The 22083-nt window shown below is 35.7% G+C and overlaps 1 protein-coding gene across 4 annotated transcripts in view; it reads left to right on the top strand.

The window, feature by feature from the left end:
- The window catches only part of LOC126811438 (guanylate cyclase 32E), a 110294-nt gene that overhangs the window by 81358 nt on the left and 6853 nt on the right, over positions 1–22083 (top strand). For 3 of the 4 annotated variants that reach the window (XM_050537041.2, XM_050537040.2, XM_050537043.2), the window contains 8 exons: positions 700–808; positions 2309–2602; positions 4941–5012; positions 10290–10455; positions 11950–12099; positions 13063–13240; positions 16057–16209; positions 17786–17909. In XM_050537041.2, coding sequence (XP_050392998.2) covers positions 700–808; positions 2309–2602; positions 4941–5012; positions 10290–10455; positions 11950–12099; positions 13063–13240; positions 16057–16209; positions 17786–17909 — 1246 coding nt within the window. The remainder of the gene's footprint in view (positions 1–699; positions 809–2308; positions 2603–4940; positions 5013–10289; positions 10456–11949; positions 12100–13062; positions 13241–16056; positions 16210–17785; positions 17910–22083) is intronic. The other variant, XM_050537044.2, reaches the window with a different exon arrangement.

Genomic DNA, 22083 nt, shown 5'->3' with positions numbered 1-22083 from the left:
ATGAGATCAAGCCATAAGAGGTCCATTGATGTCTACGATGATATCAAGATGCAAACAAAATCTTCCATACAAATGATAAAGATACTGTAATAACTAATCCTTAAACAAGAGTAGTCGTTTGGATGGTACGGAAAACCGAGGTCATGTGTACACATTAGCGTGCACGTAAAAGAGCCCTTGACAAATGCAAATCTTAGGTATTGTCCCATTTCGTCTTCCATATTAAAGGACAACGTTGTTGTCAGCAAATATTACATGCGTGACGAAGATTTGATCAAACCGGAAGTGATGATAGCAAAAGAAAAAAAACAAGAGTAATCCTTATATATAACTGACTGAAGTAGAGAGCGATAACAGATACACGGTCAATTTTCAGCTCAATTATAATCCCTTTGAATATGAAAAGTTGTAATATTAGCTTGTGAAGTTATCTGTTCGAAACTAACAATTCATAAAAGGAATTGACTGTCACCAGAAGAGAAAGCGAAAAAAAGAGAAAAAGTCCGTGCGTGCATTACCTTGTTTTATTAATTCACTACTTACAAATTTTAAGCGATAATTATTGTTTATTCTGGTACACAATGGAGATATGTTTATGAACTGGTCTCGTCGAATCAAATACAGATCATATTTAACTTTTGATGGTCTGGTTTCTAGAATATATTTATTTATTTATTTTTTTATTACTATTTTTTACAGGTATTATCGCTATGAGAAAAAATTGGCTAGTTTATTATGGAAGATAGATAGGGAAGATTTACGTTTTGTGGATTCCGTTCGCGAATTTTATTCTCCGGGTCGACAAAGAGTAAGTAATATTAAATTATATATTTTATGCGCCCATAGTTCAGTATTATGTGGTCGCCCCTCTCCCCCCGTCGGTCCGCTAACAATAGGCTTGTGAACGCGATTGGTGTAATTTACACCGTAAAAGAGACACTGACGTAGTAGTTGAATCTATATCACAGATGCCTAAATCAATAGTGGAGTCCGGATCGGTGTATTTCCTAATTTCCTAATGTAATGCCCCGATAACTAATAACACAGCCTCTCAAAAGATTTCGTAGAATGTTCGGTATCGGGAGTTTTGATTGGTAGGTTGATTTGATGTCGACCAATTACAGTCTGCGCATTACTAAATGCGTCATATAAAGAAATGCCTTTTGACGAAGATGAAACTAATGATCCACCACCAAACGCCGGGTTTTATATTAATAAAGGGAAGAACCTTTCACAAAACCAATCCATACCCAGAGGCTGCAAATGGAAAAATAGCAAAATCATATTCTAATATCCAGGAGGAAGCTTCTGCGATATCTCTTTTGTGGAAGCGGGGGTTCATGAAATAAGGTACTACTAAGCTGAAGTGGGAGAGAGCAATCGAAATATAACACGGAACCAAGTGTTGTTATAATTTTAATTAATAAGTATGCCAAAGTGTAAAATTTATAAAGCTGTTATCCAACAGACAAACTGTTGGACCAGTAACAGCATATTCGGAAAATACTGTGCTCTTACAGTTTAAAAGTGTATTTCAAACTATATTTGCGAAATATTCTGTGAAGCAAATTATCGGACAAGGAACCTGTTCGGAAAATACTGTACTTTTACCTTAATATGGTTGATATAGTTTATTCACATATTTCATACTATATTTGCGAATAAATAATATCTGTGATGTTTTTATTACGTCGAGGAATCTTTCTAGACATTGTGCTTTGTATATTAAGTGTATATAGTGCTTTGTCGTATAAGTGTACAGAACGACAAGTGACTTTATTACATTATGCTCTAAATTACATTTTCTTAATATATATTCACAAATACTGGAAAATTGATAATCCTGGGCGAAGTTTCATTAAAGATATTTTCTGAGGTTCCCAAATTATGACGACAAGAAATATAATAAAAAGTGGTTTGTTCAAATGATTTTAAACCTGTGGGATTTTGATCTTTTCTTTGATGGAACTAAAGCACCATTTTTAATCAATTTTTCCTTTATGCACTGACTTGATGGAGTGACAAATCAATTTCATATTCTGAGTTTGATTCCAAAATTTGGGTTTTTATCTGACTTTCGGGCTTATCGAGAGTTGTTTTTCACACATAATTATATTTATGACTTATTCCAGATTCTCATATTTCTGGTATATCTATGAGACTGGATAAATGGTGCTTAAAAATTGATAGTTACACGGTGTAGTCTTAATGAGACTGTATTAATGACAATTTCATAGTTCCAACTTATCATCTTAATGCATATTATAATCTCTGCTTGCATTAAAAGAGCATATATTATTTGTTTCAGAAAAAGGTGTCAAGTCCTTGGAAGTTTTTACTTTCGGGTGATAACGAAAGCGAAAAGAGAACAGGGTCCAGAAAAGAGAAACAGAGTAACACCCATGTTGGATCGTATCGTGGAACCATAGTCTTTATCAAACAAGTGACGAGACGAAGTTTGGATATTAACAGAGAGATGAAGAAACAGTTACAGCTAAGGAAAGAATTAAGTCATGATAATATTAATAGATTTATTGGTGCGTGTATTGAATTACCAGAGGTTTATATTGTTACACAGTACTGTGCACGGGAAAGTTTACGGGTATGTTGTAATTAATTTATCAAATAACCTGCGCGTTAACAATTTTATCTGTTCGTGCACCCATCTGTTAAATAAGGTGAAAACCTCAAAAGTTTATTTCAAATTATAGGTGCAAAGTGGGCGTATTTCCACGCCTTATGGGGCTATCTTTATTTTTTTGATTTAGATAATTTTATTTTTAACACGAGTATATAGAAAGTAGATTTAGCTAAGGTGTGATCCCCCGTCCCCAACTTGGGTGCGATTATGAAATTAAATATTGCACCACTTACATGTATGTTCTAGCAACATCACCTATATTCGCAACTAGTATCTTAACAGAACGGGGAAATTAGAGCCACAACGTTGATTATATCGTGAGGTACCACTACATTAATCAAAACATAATCTCATTTCATCCGATTATACGTCTGTGTCGCCTTTGGTCATATTCTTGTGAATGTCAAACGATCAGAGAGACAACTTATCTAAGTAGAAAATTTTGGTAAAATCAGATTACTTATGTATATATTTTATTCACTCGAGAAGAGAGATGTTTTAATGTATAGACGTTCTTTTTAACATAAAGATGCATTATGTAAGATTCAGATAAAGAGCTGACCGTTCTTGGTATAATAGGGTTTTTGGGGTTTTTTTTAAAATTAAACATGAATATAATGAAAATTTCAGTCAAATTACTTTATTCTGAGCAATAATTAATGTTAGTCTCGATTAACCATTTTAATGTTTAACGAAAATATGACAGATATTGTCTAATCCAGTTTATATCTTAGCGAGCTGATTATGAATAAAATGTCTAAGTAATAATTTATAGCATGTTAAACTGCAATGTATTATCAGTGTGGTTTAGTAAAAAGAAATCACCATTTAATGAGACAAAATTATAGCTAATTTTTTTAATGAGATTTTACCTGTTTTATTGTTATTAATACTGTGTTTAATAATCATCTTATTAAAATGGTTGAACTCAATCAGCTAGTGCAATTACAGTTATTATGTTCAATTAAGGGTAAATTATGCAACCGATCTTATTTAAAGTAGCTAAGTCCATAACTCAATATCATCCAAAATCTTCGACATTGAAAACACGAATATTTTTGCAATTTGAGTCAGCATTGGTGTTGTGATCTTACCTGGAAAAGATGGGCTTCTGATATCCAATATTTAAGACAAAATAAACATTTTACCATTGGTACACGAATCGTGTACCATAATGCGTTTCAGCGCCATTTGTAACAAGGTGCTCAAAGAATGAGGCTAGACATATTCCACAAGTCATGTCAAACGGTGATATCATGTTCTTATTTGGAGAGCATGCGCAATAAATAATATCGGTGTTGACTGGAATAACCAGACTCTAGAAACTGACTTGCGGTTGAGACTTCTGGCTATTTCGCCGATATAACTGATGCCAATTCACAGTAAAACGGACAAGATTGAATGTAAAACAGTTTATATAAATTCATATTACATTATTATATGTGTTGCGACCCATTTGTGCCAATTTCTAGGTCCCAAATATTAGCGAGTTAGCTCCTTTGTAGCAACGCATATAATAATGTAATATGAATGTATATAAACTGTTTTACATTCAATCTTTTCCGTTTTTACTCTAATTTCAAATCAGTTATGTTCGGCGAAATACGCCAGAATTTTCAATTGAATGGCAACCGGTTATTTCAGTCTAAACCGACAGTATTTATTGTGCATGTTCTCCAGATAAGAATATGCCGTCACCGTTTGACATGACTAGTGGGATATGTATGGCCCCGTTCTTCGAGTCCCTTGTTACAAATGGTGCTGAAACGCATTATGGTACACGATTGGTATACCAATGGTAAAAATGTTTATTTTGTCTTAAATATTGGATATCAGAAGCCCATCTTTCCAGGGTAAGATCACAACATCAATGTCGATTTAAATTGACAATTCGTGTTTTCAATGACAAAGACTTTGGATGATATTGAGTTAGAGACTGGGCTACTTTAAAGTACAGAGAAATGTCATCATGATTTTCCGTCGTGGTTCCCCTGGCAATGGACAACGGGTGGGACGAAAACCCGAAGTCCCGTGTGCTCATTGGCGTGCACGTAAAAGAACACTTGACAGTTGGAATTTGAAATAAGAGTATGTCGCTGTCCGGGCGAAATGTCACGCATAGCACATTACACGACGTATGCCTGTCTTCATTAGACAAATCAGTGCAGAAAACCCCTTATCATTTCATTTCAATCCCTTTAACTTTCTGTGGTTTTTTTTTATAGTTTTCCTTTAACGTTCTGCGTTCATTTGGATGATTTCTCCCATTAACTTTATGCGTTAATTATTATATTTTCAGGATATTTTACGGAATGAAGATTCACAGCTTGATGAAATGTTTGTATCTTCACTTGTAGCTGATTTAATTAAGGTTCGTTTCCTTTTAACCATATTTTAACGATCTTCGCCAATTGACCATTGGGCGTTTTTCAACATATTTAAATATCCACGCCTACGTTTAGATTAAAATAATTGATGCCGTTTTAAGTTACGCAGAGATTCCAGATGTTATGGTGCTAATTAAAACATGGTCCACAATTTGAAATGTTGAAAATGCACGCATGTGGCATCCGCCGTTATTCTTGCTTCAAACATTGAGGATGTATCAGATATTTTAGAAAACAGCATGCTATAACTCTTTGATCTGTAATCTGTAATTTTCAATGAGGGGGAGCCACGGTGCCTCGGTTATAATGGCGGTAGTTAACTAACCAAGACATCCCGGGTTCTTCGATAATTACACTCCTGGATTTCTCTTGTCAGTGGTGTCAAACGGGGACGGTCTGGCCAGGAAACATGTCTAGTTGTTCGATGGTTCTGTGTATAGACTACAGTTGTCGGCATATCAAATAGACAAGAGCGTTGGTCGTTGCTTCACTACCTTGGAAAAATTGCCTTTAGAGCACACTGCGTAAGCCTATCTTCATTAGGACGTTAGATCCAATTTTATGTCATTTCGTCAAGGCCAAAATAACAAATTATAAACTTACAATATTTTGTTTGATTTGTGAGTCGTGACTATCTGCTGGTAGCTAACGTAACCAACATCTTAACTGTTTTATCCATCCGCCCCAAACTCATAAATATTCAAAACAGAAACTAATCTTTTAGGCAATAACTAATACAAAATGTAAATTAAAAGCCTGTTCTGTGATTCCACTCCAAAAGTAATCGCTACTTAATGGTGGTCAGTATCTATTTGATGTTAATGTTCAATTTTTATACTCCCGCATGGAAATGTGGTCGTATATTGCCGTCGCCCCGTCCGTTTGTCTGTCCGACTCTCCGTCCGTCCGTCGTCCACATTTTCTTGTGAACACTCTACAGATTACATTCATCATTTGTTTTGAAATTGATATGTATTCTTAACATTACTGAGATGAAGAAATCTATTTAAACCATGTGAACACTCTAACAACAAAAGTTGTGTACGATCCGATCTGTATGAAATTTATATGCATCATTTAAATTAGTGAAACGAAGAAGTTTATTGAATTTCCGCTAATTATTTCTAGAGTTATAGACGTTGTTTCACTTTGTTGAACCTTGCGAATGCTCTACCAACAAATGTTATCATCCGATCTGTATGAAGTTTATATCCTATCAAATTTTAACGTAAATTACCTCCAGAGTTAAGGCCCTTTTCCAGTTTGTAGAACCTTTTGAACTCTCAAACGACGGAATTTATAATCTGATTTTTATGAAATGGTCTTGTAAATGCCCCCAATTAACTACAAATGAATAAATATGCGACAACCCTTATCGACCGCTTGGACGATTTAGCTTCTATCAGCGGTATTTTTTGTTGGCTGACAACATATCTTAACATTTGCAATTGCTAGCCTTTACCACCTGTTAATTTGTAGGAGCCGCGTTGATAGGACGAAAAAGACCAATGTTTCCACGTTTTATACGCCCACACGGAAATGTGATCGCATATTGCCGTCGGCCTCGTCCGTCCTTGGTCCACAATTTTATGTGGACACTCAACAGACTACATTTATCATTTTTCAGCAATTTCTGTTAATTACGTCTAGAGTCATGGCCCTTTGTTGAACTTTGCGAATGGTCTAACGACAAAATTTATCATCCGATCTGTATGAAATGTATAAGCATTATTTAAATTTAAAGAAAACGAAAGAGTCTATCGACTTTCAACATTTTCTATAATTACTTCCAGAGTTAAAGCCCTTATTTTAGTTTGTAGAACCTTATTAATTTTCAAACGACAACTGATCTGTATGAAATTTTCTTGTAAATGTCCCCCCATTACCTACAAAGAATAAATATGCGACAACCCTTGTCGACCTCACGGACGATTTACCTGTTGTGGGCGTATGCGTCGTTGCCTGGCAGCCTATCTTTCTTTATTAACACACTTTAATACGATTATTTGTTGCTAGATAGAGCTGTGGTAACAATTTATGTTGAGAGTTTTTTTTATCGTAAAAGCATTGACATTAAATTTTGTAATCATGAAAATTTTGGTTTAGATGTGAACACGGCCATATCTCGATGCCGATATCACAATGTGACATGAAATGTAATCTAACTGTTGGTTATATTATGATTTTACGATTTGCAATCACATTTTATTAACGTACACGTGTTTAATGGTGTAATAGATACAGCAAAATGCACGATAACTTTTAGATAACGAAATTGACATCCTAATGCGGGTTCAGTCCCAAGAGCCACTGTCATTATTAAAGGAGCTAAACCTATTTGATTTAGGTTAAACTAAAATGTTGGATTGGGTTAATTGGATGTGTTATTTCGATTATTGATGGGACAAAATCTATATAACTAAACTGACATTTCGAAATATCAATCGGAAGTCGTTTTGTTTACTAAATGTAGTTTGGCTTTTAGCTGAAAGATGCATAAAGAGCTAAATCTACAGGAATTTTTGCTGGCTTCAAATGTTATGTAAATTGTTATTAAACATTTATTAAAGATACATTATGTAAGATTTGGATAAATAACTGACCGTCCTTGTTATACTAGTTCTAAATAGATAAATGGAAAATGAATATATTGAAAATTTCATTCTGAGCCAAGTTATCACTGTTTATAATTTTGAAAAGATGTGTGCATTGATTGTTTATTATGGTGACCACGATGCTGGTTATTCGAGGCTTTTCCTCGCTTTTCCATTTTTTAAATTAAATCATTAAATCATGGCATCTGGGGTTGATTATGGTCTTAATAAATATCTAATTTATAATTTATACAACATTTAAGGCCTAAATAAAGGCCTGCAATATGCCGATTTAGCTCTTGAATAATGCCTCTTTCACATGAAAATCCCATAACCAACTCACTGGGCCATCACATGACCCCGATTTTAAGAATTGCTATATTAAGAGTAATATCTAGAAACGACATATCAAAAGCATAGCCTTACCAGATTAGATATTAGATAAAAGGAAACCGCGGTGGATCAGTGAGTAAGATGCTGACTCTCTAACCAGTTCGTCCTGGTTCGATACCCGTATTGGTCGATAAAGTCCTCCGGGATTTTCCAGTATGGTTTCCCCTTTGCAGTGGTCCAGGACACGTTACGCACACGTGCATGCACCTTCAATAGAATTATATAGTACAATGTTTGATTGGAAGATTGAAGTTTCTCTCACCTTCGTTTCGGCCGAACAGATATGGGCCACTGTGGTTAAATAGGGGCTTACTAGTTAGTATTACTGTTACTGCAGTGGCACAGGACACGTTACGCACACGTGGGTGCACCTTCAATAGAATTATATAGTACAATGTTTGATTGGAAGATTGCAGTTTCACCTAGCTTCGTTTCGGCCGAACAGATATGGGCCACTGTGGTTAAATAGGGGCTTACTGGTTAGTATTACTGTTAACGTCATCGCTGCTATCTTTGAAATGAGACTTCAATCGATGGGCATTGTCCAAAAAACAAACATCGTAATCGAGTTCGCGGAACCTTGAACTTTTTGAATGAGCGTCACTCCAAGAACAGCAATAACAAGAAGTTTATCAAGTGCGTGCAGTCAGTTCCTTGATTGACGTGTCCACGTACACATAAGTCTTACCTGTGCTGTATGATGAGGAACACTGGTTATTACTGTCAGTGGTCAATTTCCTTTATTGTAGATTAATTTTCTATGGTAAACAAATTGACACGATTTTCCATTAAAAAAAACCTAAAAGACAAGAACGAACCTCACTTTAACACGAAGTTCCTGTTGACAACAGTTCCCTCCTGCGTAGTAATTCGCCTTGATTTAATGCATTTAAGGTTCTGGGACTATTAACTTGTAATATTATTGAACTCAGTCACGAAACATTATTAATTGTTTTAACATAAAACCGTTTATTTAAAGCTAATAATTGTGACATATTAACATTTAAAGGGTGTTTTAAAGAATTTTATGAAATGGAATTCATCAAAAGAAATGTTTGGTGTTCTGTTTTTATGTCTGTATCCTGAACTTTTTGTTGATAGAAGGAAGCGATATTTCAAGAAAGCCGCAGATTATAAACTCTCCAGAGAATGTATAGCGATTATCTCTTTTTATAATTATTTAATATACAGTGTATACCCTTTGTTCATTATTTTAAAAAAAACCATAAATGTTGGGGGCGTTACGAGACATAAGATATGTTCAAACTTTTTAATATAATCATGAAAATGTATTGTCTTTTTGTGTCGTGCACGTTTCAATGATACAATGATACCCTTTTTCATTATTAATCTTTTAATACATAAATGTTGGGGCGTTGACTAAGTTCAATCATAAACGTTACAGAAATGTTGGGGCGCTGATTAAATTCAGTCATGAACATATTTGCATAGGCAAAGTTTGATTTCCAGATGCTGTACAGAAAGGTAAATCTGAAACCAATTATTGAGTTTCTGATCATTATTTTGGGATTAATGCGGGGGAAATCAGCCTGTTGGGATATTACGAAACATAAGGCATGTTCCAAGTTTATAATATGAATTATGAAGAAGCAATCGTTTTCACCCAGCCATTGGGTACAATTATGTGATGTGCTGATGAGAAAATAATATCGTCTGTATCAGATATAGATTAATGTGTATTTATATTATCATATATAGTTTAATGAAAATAAATTACGATTTCCTCTTCATGGTGTGTAGTCATGTAAGATGCGTTACCTAGGGAATGATTAAGTCATCTTTTTGACACTATCAACTTATTTTTATCGCAAAGTGTCAAATTAATGCTGTAATGGCCAGGAAAAATCAATCTGGGGTCAGACATGAATTGAAAATAAAGGAAAAAGAAATAACACGCAGACAGGTGAAAATTTGTGTCTGGTAAAATGAACATGGTAAATTAAATAATTCCTCAATCAGACACATGACATTAATTATATTGTATGAGACCTGATTAGTCACATGAAACCTAATTAGTGACATAAGACCTAATTAGTGACAGGCGTCTTTGTTTGTTTGTTTTTTTTTTTAATGTTATCATCGCTGGATAAAGACCAAAAAATGCAGTAAAATATCGCTGCATTATAAACAGTAATTATATTCCATAGAATTGTGCCCTACATATTTCCAGTTATGTTACTAAATTTCATTGAACCACTCTATTGCTAATACAGGGTGTTGTTTATATTTATAGGCAATATATTATTATTTCAGGGCATGGTATTTATACATGACAGTGATATAATATCCCATGGTAATTTAACATCCAGTAATTGTTTGGTTGATAGTAGATGGGTTCTACAAATTGCTGATTTTGGTCTACCCTCAGCCTTATCTTCTACACCCCCTGCTGTTGAGGATGTTGATAGGTACTATGAAAGTAAGTTGTTTACATCCAATTAATTCTGTGCCTGTAAAAGAGAGAAAAGGGCATAAATTAATAACCAAAACATAGAATAGGTTTTTATTGGGACAGTGGTAAAACACAATCACTTATCTCAAAAAAATTCTTGGCAAAATGAAGGGGAGAGAGAGAGAGACAAACTAGGTCATTTCGGGACTAACATATGGTTCAATTTTATTTCCATAATTCGATTGCGCGTAGGGGTCTTTAGCAGTGGGAGGAAACCGGAGGACCCGGAGAAAACCCACGTGGTTGGACAGGCGACCCTACTCCTTGTCACGTACAATCGGGGATTCGAAACCACGCCAGTTGACTCAATGACAGACTTAATGATACAGCGCGCACTTGCTAACCACTAAGCCATCCAACCCCCCTGCAAAATGAAGGTCAAAAATCATACATAACACTACTTGTAAATAACCAAATAAACAATTTTTTTGCGAATAAAAATTGAATCAAAATGGCAAGTTGTTCAAACTCGGAATCATTAAATTGGATACATTTAACTATTGTGCGTAAGAAGTGTAATTCTGAAATTTAAGAATATTTTCCGCAAACCATTAAGATGTTAATTCTGAACACGTCTTGTATGATAACAACCGGGAGTTTAACAACGAATAGTTTAACGCGTGTAATTTAGATCACAAGGTCTGTCTTTGAGTCAAGTGGCGTGGTTTTTATTCCCTGCTTCTATTTGACATGGAGTGGTATCGCCTGTCCAACCTTGCGGGTCCTCGGGTTTCCTTCCACTGCTGAAGATCCCTACGTGCAAGCAAATTATTGAGAGAAAACTGAACAGCGTGTTAGTCCCGAAATGACCTAGTGTCGTGTGGACGTTAAACACATTTCTAATTGGTTATCAGATTCTGTATTTTTGCAGAAGATGTATTATTAAATTTTTCGCTAATTCATCAAAAACTAGAAATATATAAATGTTCGATGCCCAATGGCGATATAAAAATATAACATTGATCGTTATATTTAATCCAAGTAAACGATCATATTATGGGCTACCAGCACCACACAATTCTATCTATATTCTCTTGTGCTATGTAGGCAAGTTAGTTTAACGAAGTCTTTGGTCACTGTGGCGTCTTGCCCCTGGCTTTCACATGAAACAAAAAACGGTTAATAGGACTAGTAGTAGATGTATATTAGAACAAATAAATCTCCATATTATGAGTAACTATTAAAATCTCTAAGTTTATAATGGCAAATCTAATGTCATCACACTTATAACCCTATTTCAATTAACCTACTAAATACCTTTTAACTGTGTGTAATCGATTGATGAAAATAAAACCCTGCCTCCAGCAAATGGAACAAGAGCGAACACTTCAATTAATGAAAAAATATATGAGATCTTTTTTCCATTTTTGTCCCAAAAAAAGAACAAATTCCATTACATTTCGATATTGAATACACTCGAAATGTCCATAACACTTCAATAACTCTATGTTCATTTTGCAGAATTAGTCCTGAAAGCTCCAGAATTACTCCGCAATACCAATCATCATCCTCGGGGCACACAGAAAGCGGATGTTTATTCCTTCGCTATTATATTGTATGAGATACATGGCAGAAAAGGACCTTGGGGCGACGTGAAAGTAAATCTTAAAGGTATTGATTTGTTTTTTTAATGTTATTACTGATGTAAAGTCGAATGCATTGCACTTAATCAAATTCACACCCACTTAACAGAAGTCAGATTCTGCTCTTCTAAATCTGGTTCTGTGTCAAAAAACTAACAGGGCATTATTAATAGCTAGTTTAAAAAAATTATATTATATAATGGATCTGTGGTATTTTTCTATCGTGAATTATCGACTGTCGTCAATAATCAAATTAGTCAAAGAGCTATCGTTTATTTACATGACTAATGACCCAGTGATGAAGGCGCTGGCATACTAAGAAGGTTATCCAGGTGTCGATCGAGCAAGTTTCTCGAGATTTTGGATTGTGGTTTTCTGTTGTCAGTAGTGCAGGTCGGAGGGTCTGGCAAGGAACAGTGTCTCGAAATGCGATGGGACAATAAACTGAGATCCCGTGTACAGGTTGGCGTGCACGTAAAAGAACTGTTGGCGGTTGGAATTAGGAATAATGTAGGCCATGGCACAATTTCCCCATATTACACTGCATGGCGTATGCTAGTCTTCATTATCCCGGTTGGTGCAGAAAAGTAAGACGTTAACCAATCATTTCATATCATTTACTATACTTAATTTTATTTAAGTTCAAAGAGTTATCAGTTGCGATAAAGGGCAAAGACCAATACATATATTTTAAAACTCAAGACTGTACTATTTGTTCTACTTATAGTCTGTTTATTCAGTCTTATTAAGGAATCATGGGTACATAATATAATAGCATAAAAGGATTTGGCAATGGTCAAGATATTATAAGTCAAACTAATGAAAATGTCGGAATGACGACAGTAGAAAATAATTTGAATTTTAAAATGGCCATAATTTAATTAAGAAAACAAAACCAGAATATCAACGACTTGGATTCACACGGATGAAAAAGTGTCCCACCAAACACTTCGCCGAACACCTGTATCTTATATGTGTGTACTATTTACAGATATTGTCGAACGTGTTAAATACTGTGGAGATGCGCCGCCATTTAGACCGGACCTACAGGAAATGACGTGTGAATCGTACATCACCAGCTGTATCAAAGATTGTTGGGCGGAAGATCCTGAATACCGACCCGACTTTAAGACAGTTAGAACGAGGTTGAAGCCAATGCAACAGGGATTGTAAGTTGACTTTAACGGTAATCTTTAGGTTATGCAGTTATCACAACGTATCGTAGAATGCTATTCAGCTTAAAGATCAAACTTAAAGATTAAACTGATCATAAAGATTTAACTTCATAATCAAGATTAAGGTTAACTTAAAGGTTAAACTTATCATAAAGGTTAAACTTATCATAAAGGTTAAACGTATCATAAAGGTTAAACCTATCACAAAGATTAAACAAGTCCAGTTCAAATTCAACGTCCAACGTCCAAATGCCGATAAATGTTTTTTGAGTAGCAACATTCGGTTATTTGTTTCATAAAATTCATTAGACTACAGAAATACAATTAACTTTTTTTAGAATTCAGTTCAATATACAATACTATCAATGTTATTCTATACACGGAAATGTTTTGGATTCAAGCAATCAGAATATGATCTAATTATTTATTGCTTGAAGTTTATGTTATTTTTTTGTTACAATATTGGTTATTGGTTAAAGGACAAATTTAATATGTGAACTGTTTCAGACTCTCACATAGAAATGTGATCGTATATTGTCGTCACTCCTTTCATCTGCGTGTACGCTCTGGATGCTAAAGTTACCATTTAATGCATACACAGTGTTTATTGACTTTCAGCGATTTCCAATAATTGCTGTTGGAGTTATGACACTTGATCTATTTGAAAAATCGTGTAACTCCCTTTGCATTTATTATTGTGAGACGGATAATCTGATAATTACTTTTGGGGTCATCGCCTATGGTAGGTTTGGAAAATCGAAATTATTTGATATAAGGAGTCACAATGAAACACGTCTGGTCGTTCGGGAGGGACGAAAGGTCGAGGACCCGTCCACACGTTTGCGTGCTCATGTTGACATTCGGGTTATGTATAGTTTGAACACTTAATTATTCGGGAAGGGGTGGAAACCCGAGGTCCAAATGTATGTTTCAAAATGGCCGAATTCCATAAATCTATCTATATATATATTTGTGACTGTCGTTTGTCTGTCTGTCTGTCTGTCTGTTCGGGGTTGGCGGCTACACTAGGTCTGCCCCGAGTCTGAAATTTGGGGTATAGGGGTAGCTCGGACCGAGGAATAACATAGGCCAGGTGGCGTTAGTCTACCACTTCCGGTTTCGGAGTTATGACCCCCGAGCGAAGTCTGTCTGTTCGGGCTTGGCGGGCACATCTACCCCGAGTCTGAAATTTGGGGTATAGCGGTAGCTCCTACCGGGGATTAACATAGGCCAGGTGGCGTTAGTCTACCACTTCCGGTTTCGGAGTTATGACCCCCGAGCGAAGCCGGTCTGTTCGGGGTTGGCGGCTACACTAGGTCTGCCCCGAGTCTGAAATTTGGGGTATAGGGGTAGCTCGGACCGGGGAGTAACATAGACCAGGTGGCGTTAGTCTACCACTTCCGGTGTCGGAGTTATGACCCCCGGGCGAAGTCTGTCTGTTCGGGGTTGACGGCTACACTAGGTCTGCCCCGAGTCTGAAATTTGGGGTATAGGGGTAGCTAGGATCGGGGAGTAACATAGGCCAGGTGGCGTTAGTCTACCACTTCCGGTTTCGGAGTTATGACCCCCGAGCGAAGTCGGTCTGTTCGGGGTTGGCGGCTACACTCGGTCTGCCCCGAATCTGAAATTTGGGGTATAGGGGTAGCTCGGACCGGGGAGTAACATAGGCCAGGTAGCTCGGACCGGGGAGTAACATAGGCCAGGTGGCGTTAGTCTATCACTTCCGGTTTCGGAGTTATGACCCCCGAGCGAAGCCAGGTATCCTGCTAGTAAAATATAAAACATCTGTACCCACGGATGTTCCCTTTAATACAATATAATAATGAATGTATTCTGTGCTGAAACCGGAAGTCCATATTCTTCCCTAGTTATATGATATAACTAAAAAAAACTAATAAATTATTAAAAGGCTAATATGATCATAACTTAAAGAGCAAGCTAAAAGAACAAACTGATCCATTTGGGGGCGAATGGTTAACGCGTGTGTGTTGCGTCATAAAGTCTGTAATTGAGTCATTTGGCGTGGTTTCGATTCCTCGCTTGTACATGACAAGGGGTAGGTTCTCCGTTTTTCTCCGACTGCTAAGGACCCCAACGCTCATGCGAAATAATGGAATAAAATTGAACCATATGTTAGTCCCCAAATGACCTAGTTTGTGTCGAGTGGACGTTAAACCCCTAATAAAGACGGGCAGTGGCGTTTCCGACAACTCTTCATCAAACTCCAACAATCAAGGGTTGTAGCGCAATATTGCACTGATAGGTCAACTGCCAGCAAGTAACAAAAATCAATATTTTAAGAAAATAGACAAAAAGTGAAAACGGCAACTCTTTCTTGGACTACTAATGAAACTACCACTTCGAATGTTGTTTGCATTTTGTTCTGCTCTGTCGTATTGTAGCAACCACTAAAATGGTGGCTTGTGAACGAGTAGAAATGCTTAGTTTGATCGACCAGTGAATTTAAAGTTCATTCTATTGAATGACAATTTTTCAGGGATACTGGTTCGAACACTTAAAAGTTTGTTTACTCTTGCGATGCCGGTGAATATTGTTGCTCAGAAAATTAAATCTTTGTTTGATCTGGCGACCCCAGTGTGAATAGGGCCTTAAGGATATTGTTGCTCAAACAATAATCTTTGTGTGAATCTGGCCTTAAGAATAACATGGTCTAAACATTTACTTGATTTAGCGATGATTGATGCCAGTGGAAATCTTTTGTATTTTCTATTGTTTAAAAACAATATAACTGTACATTTAATACATTTTAAGAATGCCAATATTCATGTTTACATGTATATACATTTTAGGAAAGCCAATATATTTGACAATATGCTGGCTATGATGGAGAAATATGCTAATAATTTGGAAGCCTTGGTAGCTGAAAGAACTGACCAATTATCCGTAGAGAAAAAGATGACAGAAAACCTTCTATTGAGAATGTTGCCACGGTATGATATGTCGTAGGTTTTATACTTATTTCTTCCTTTTAAATTTTCACTAATAATAGAACAGTCCAACTCACTAATTTCAATATCTGTGCTATCTTAAGTATTTCTTATAATCTATATTAATTAATACAAATTCTAGATTTAAATACTTTCTATACTTTCAAATAGTTATTTTAATAAGAACAACTTGATAAAGCTATTAGTATGAAGCAGTAATACACAGTCTCTTTAATGCATAGTTTTATCAACTGCCTTAAGTACTTGAAGCTATCATAATATTTTACAATTTACGCTTTCTGTTATATGCTTCACTGGAATGACAAATTGCTGGCATTTGTTAATATCTATTTTATCAGATCACAGTAATTCTATCTGCAATCTCCATTTTCAATTTTATATTATTTTAGTAATTGTATGCATTTTCGATCTATAAATATGATTGCGAATTGTTTTATTAATATAAAAGTCATGTTGATAATGGACGCAATCAAGGGGAACAGTGTGATAGATCACTGTTGAACCATTAAGAATATGACACAAATATCATCTTGGTCTGAGTGATTCAGATGATTTAGATGCCAATGGTGTTGAAAAGTGTTCTGGGCTGTTCGCCATTTGATACTAATAGTAATTATAATATATTTTATGATATCCATATAGAATCGACTTCAGGATAGCCTAAGACCATTCCATGGTCATGTAACTGCTTGATTATGCAAATAGCTGTCATCCGTATGTCTGATTCCCTCGCCATTTACGCATTTCTAGCCTCATTATTGAATATATGTAAGAAGATGTCTTGAGGGTGTCTGAATGATAGAGAACAGACTGTGTATTATTAAATAAATTGGCCAGTATATAATCCTATTTATATATATCTCGTATAATAAGCTCCATAGTATTCTTATTTAATTTTTTTTATACAAGTTGTTAACCTTTCAAATGCTGACTCCCACAATGTCTGTCAATTTTCTTTTTAAAAGAAGAATTTATGTTTTTACATTGTCGTCACCCATATGGTCTGTCATACTTGTGATAAAGACATCTATTAATTCCCTTAAATCCGACAGTTAACGCTATCAGCGTTTATATTATCGGCACGAAGAACTTGACATCTATCTAAATTTTACTGTTTCTATAAATTATTCATATTGTTGTCTTTGTTCAGTTTTTAGTGTTGAGTAAATGGTCTCATACGTACAAAAGTATATTTGTTATTTGGCAACTTATCTTTGTTTTTGAAACTTACAGAGGGAGGAAGAGTAAAATCCTGATGCATTCCTATCGGAGGAAACTGTACTGACATAGTTGTAAATTTATTTTGAAATATTTGAAATTTACTATAGTGTTCTCTTGCTTACAATATCTGCCTGCTCCTTTGGTATCAGCGCAATTAAAAATCTGGGGTATTTCGAGTCTTTGCTATTAAAGCTCTCGTCAAAGAAATCTGTACTTCTTGCTCATTTGCTTCTGCCTGACTGCGCCATGGTTTCTATGCTATCAAAGACCGCTTAACTTCAATCCTTCTGCAATTAAAGTAACATAAAATAGTCAATGCAGTATAGGCTATAGATTTTTGTATTTTCAGACCGGTAGCAGAACAATTAAAACGTGGACAGCCGGTTGTACCGGAACAATATGAATGTGTCAGTATCTATTTTAGCGATATTGTTGGTTTTACAGCATTATCAGCACAGTGCACACCTATGCAGGTTTGTTTAACTTTCTTTATTCACCATTTTTTGTTTAAAAGATTAAAAATTTGCTTAGCACTAAAGATTTAGATATATAATACGCCTACGGACACTAGTATACTGATCGCACCGTTTCACCTCCTTTCTACAGATGTGAGATCTGGAGTGAAAATATGTCGGAATGACTGTAGAAAGAAAGCGAAATTATCAAAGGGGGTAAGGCGTGGGGTGGGGCAGAAACAAACAAACAAAAAAACAACAAAATTATGCTAAAACCTGAATATGCAATAGTTACTTTATATTCTACTCTCACTTTACGGCTGTTAATAAATGGCGCAACCCAAAGATCACGTGTTCCCATCTTCCGGTCAGGGTTTAAAGGTACGAACAGTATACAATACTCACAATGTAACCACCAGTTTGGGCAGAACAGTAGGATGTTAAACCCCATTTCGTTTTATTTCACGCACGAAACTACTGTGCCAATTCACAATATTTTGTTTGGGTGGGGTGGAGGTAGGACACAATGAATACTTCCATTTTCAGGGAAAAAGATTTACGTGTTGTAGGTTAATCCTCACAATATAAATGCTAGTCCATGAAACTCAATAATTATTGGGCAATGATGTCTAAAAACGTTAAACAATGAACCAACTCTCCCCAATTTACTTTAGTAACGGATTCTTATCTGACTCTGTCCAATCCGTTACTGTCTGATTCTATATACAACTAATATGAAAATAAGGCTTTCCCCCACCTCGATTCTAAGGCTATTTTGGAATCCTTACCGTCTATTTTTCACCGTGATCTTTCTTTGTTCGCCAAAAGGAATCATTTCTTGTCACATGCGATAGAAATTATAATAATAATAATATTAAACGGTAAGGATTCCAAAATAGCCTTAGAACCAAGGTGGTGGGAAAAGCCTTATTTTCATATTTGTTGTGTATAGGATCAGACAGTAACGGGTCTTCTATCACCTCAATCCACAACTCTTATTATTTCAAGTTTATTTTTAGCTTGTGTAAATTATTAGAATGGAATACTCCATTCCGGTAACTCGTAAACTTACCCAGTTAATTAGAGCAAGTCTATTTTTATACTTCCATTTTTCATGACGTGTCAGAATTCGTACCGAAAATAACCGCATTTCGTCAAGGTACAATATATCTGCTCCGTTTTATCTCTTGGGAAAGGGGTTATTTCGGTTGGCCATCTCTCTTATTACCGTAATTAGTCTAATAGGATCTCTGTAATGGATAGGTATGCTGAACTCCCAGGTATATGATGTAATTCAACTAAAACCTAATGTTCCTATCAATCTCAATCACCGTTGATGCCACTTAAAGATAAAAGAACGGGACATCCTATGTCGTATTTTCCATTATCTGATCGTATTTAAGAACCTTTGGTACGTTTCTTGTTACACAACGCTCTTAATTCTTTTTGTGACAAATAATTTACAGATGGGTTCGCTTTATTTTATTTCAAGAACTGTCTTCTTTGATCGCTGCTAAGAATTAATTTTGTCCAAGTGTGAGAACAACCCTCTACTCGGCGTTAAGTCTTAACGCTGTATTCGAGTCCAGTTGATCGATTGATGTTCATGTACTGACACGAACTAGAATTATCTCTAAATTAATTGATGAGTTCCGTACCAGATTGGCTTCCTGGGATCATTTTAGGGTAATCGTAGAGTTTGTGAATGTCAATAACAATATAGATGTTGAGAAATGATGTGTTATGTTTATACTATCTGGGGTATTAATACACAGCATCTTGTCGTCATTGATTTATATCTATGTTGACTGACACGTGAAATCAACATTTAAGATAAATGACATGGGGGATCGTATTAACTCATTTACTCCAAATATTGGTCTCCGTTTTACACACAATTACATCAAGAATCAATGTTCATACACGGTTCGTGTGATTTTCCCTTGCTTGTGATTCAGAACGGAGGGCCTGGAAAGAAGCAGTGTGTAGTCGTTCGGGGGGGACGAAAATCTGAGGTCCCGCGTACACGTTGGTAACATTTTCCAAATAGCACAATGCATGGCGTATGCCCGTCTTCATTCGCCTAATCTCTCTTTTTCAATCAAAACGGAAGGGAAATAATTTATACAATGCCGTATTTATCTCATAGTTTTCGATAATACATGGTAACAGTTCATCATTGAATTACTGTGGGATTCGGAAATAGAGCAATACCATTGCGTGTTCCAAAAATGTCATTAAAGTTATGCCGCGGATCTTAAAAGCACCTCACTTTTGTGACTGTAGGTTGCCAATCATCAATTGGATTATTTACAAACCACTCATTTTGCCCGTTGGAAATCTAAGTTCTTTGTTTACAATTTTATACATGCACATTACACTAATATAACTGTGTAGGAGAATAATCTATCTTCTGTTCATTTCCAAAATAAAACCAGGTGATTACAATTGTTGATTGGTTAATCGAGTTTATCGTCTGTAAATCACCAGGAAGCCGCGGTTGTATGTGTGTCCTGTTATCTTCGTCATTTCACTGAATTATAAGACAGTTGATCTAGCATAATTGAATAACGTGGCGAACAGGACACTCAAGATGAACTCCGTGGATTAAATTCCCGTGCCATATTTGCATATTAACTTTAATTTGCATATTTTATACGATAAGGCGAGAATAAGAAATGATCAGTCTATAGAACTAAGTCATCTTTTTAATTGAACCGTGGTGTGACTAAACATGTTTTCGCCTTTATGATCAAACTGTCTTCATACATATGCCATTTTTATGTGTTAGTGTAATTTTGCCCTTTAATGTACTTATCATGTATGTACCTGACCTAGTTTAAAAGTATGTTTACATTTCCTGATCTCATCTTGATATATATAATTTTAAATCGGACAATATGATTTGCTGATATTTGCTAAGGACTTGAACAGAATGGTGCATTCTTTCGGAAATAATTAGTCCGAAAACTCATTGGGTCCCTTTCTTTGTGGAAAACTTCCACGGCACTCTTGATGTGACATTTTCCAATTTACACTAGAATATTGTCCAATTACACGTTTATGATTCATAACTTTCGGGTAAGAGAGGCAACAACTGCGCATGCATTTACACAAAGCCTCAAAGCCTCTTACCTCTACAATATGTATAGGTTTTGGAGAAAAGGGTAAAATTGACGCGCAGCTGTTTAAAGTTCAAGGTATAAAGTTCAAGAATATATTTAAATGAAAATTCGGCAGCCATTTTTTATAAATTTAGCGCAGCCGTTGGATTTAGGAAAATGAACTAATCAATTTGAGGTACAAATCTCGTGCATATTCCAATTCTAGTTCGGCAAATTCAATTTCTTTTAACTGATTTCAACAACATAGGTAAAGGTACGAAGTGAGGTACGAATGAACTAAGTACGAAACAGCCAGGCTACGAAACAGCCTGCACCCAGCAGAGGCAGCAGCTACGGATAGAATTAATATACTACTCTGAAATTTGTCTCTTATATAATGTTATCAAAATACCTTTCTTATATAACTGTATTATATACATCGAAAAGCTTATCGTAAAAAAATATTACATCTTTCTCATCCAGATTCTAATTTCTTCCAATCGTCTGTCTGAGGCGAAATTCCGCAATAATTTCATTGATATTCCAGGGTTCTCATTCTTTCGTTTGTGTCGGAATGTTTGAATGATAAGTACCATATGTGGGAATTGTGCTGGAGCTGAACTAACTCAATCATTTATTATCAGTGGCTCATAATTATAATAGTAGTCTGTGTCTGTATACAATCAAAAAGGTGTGGAAAACACTTCAGTAAAATAGGCAGGGGTGTCATGCGTGTAGATCCCAAGGCCTGTCATCAATATTCAAGTGGTCGTCTAGCTGCTTATCCTCGTGGATTTACACTGGGTTCTCTGGTAAGTGTATTATCGACATAAAATAATAGTCCCGAAAAGAACTAGATCGTGATTAGTGTTCGTTAGTGGCTCGTATATTAATATTCTACACGTGATATTTCGACGATAAAGACAAACTACACAGACATTGCAAGAAATAAAGAACACTGATTAAATGACGTGAATGAATCCGGCAGCTGTACCGTCATGGGCATGTGATGATACAGACTTCACTCAAAATGACTAAATAACACAATGAATGATATACATGAAAGACGTAATAAGAATAATGCGAAG

This window comes from Patella vulgata, chromosome 2 (genome assembly GCF_932274485.2).
Source record: "Patella vulgata chromosome 2, xgPatVulg1.2, whole genome shotgun sequence".
In the NCBI taxonomy this organism is placed as follows: Eukaryota; Metazoa; Mollusca; class Gastropoda; family Patellidae; genus Patella; species Patella vulgata.
The sequence above is the reverse complement of the archived record's forward strand: the minus strand, read 5'-3'. Positions and strand labels throughout refer to the sequence as shown.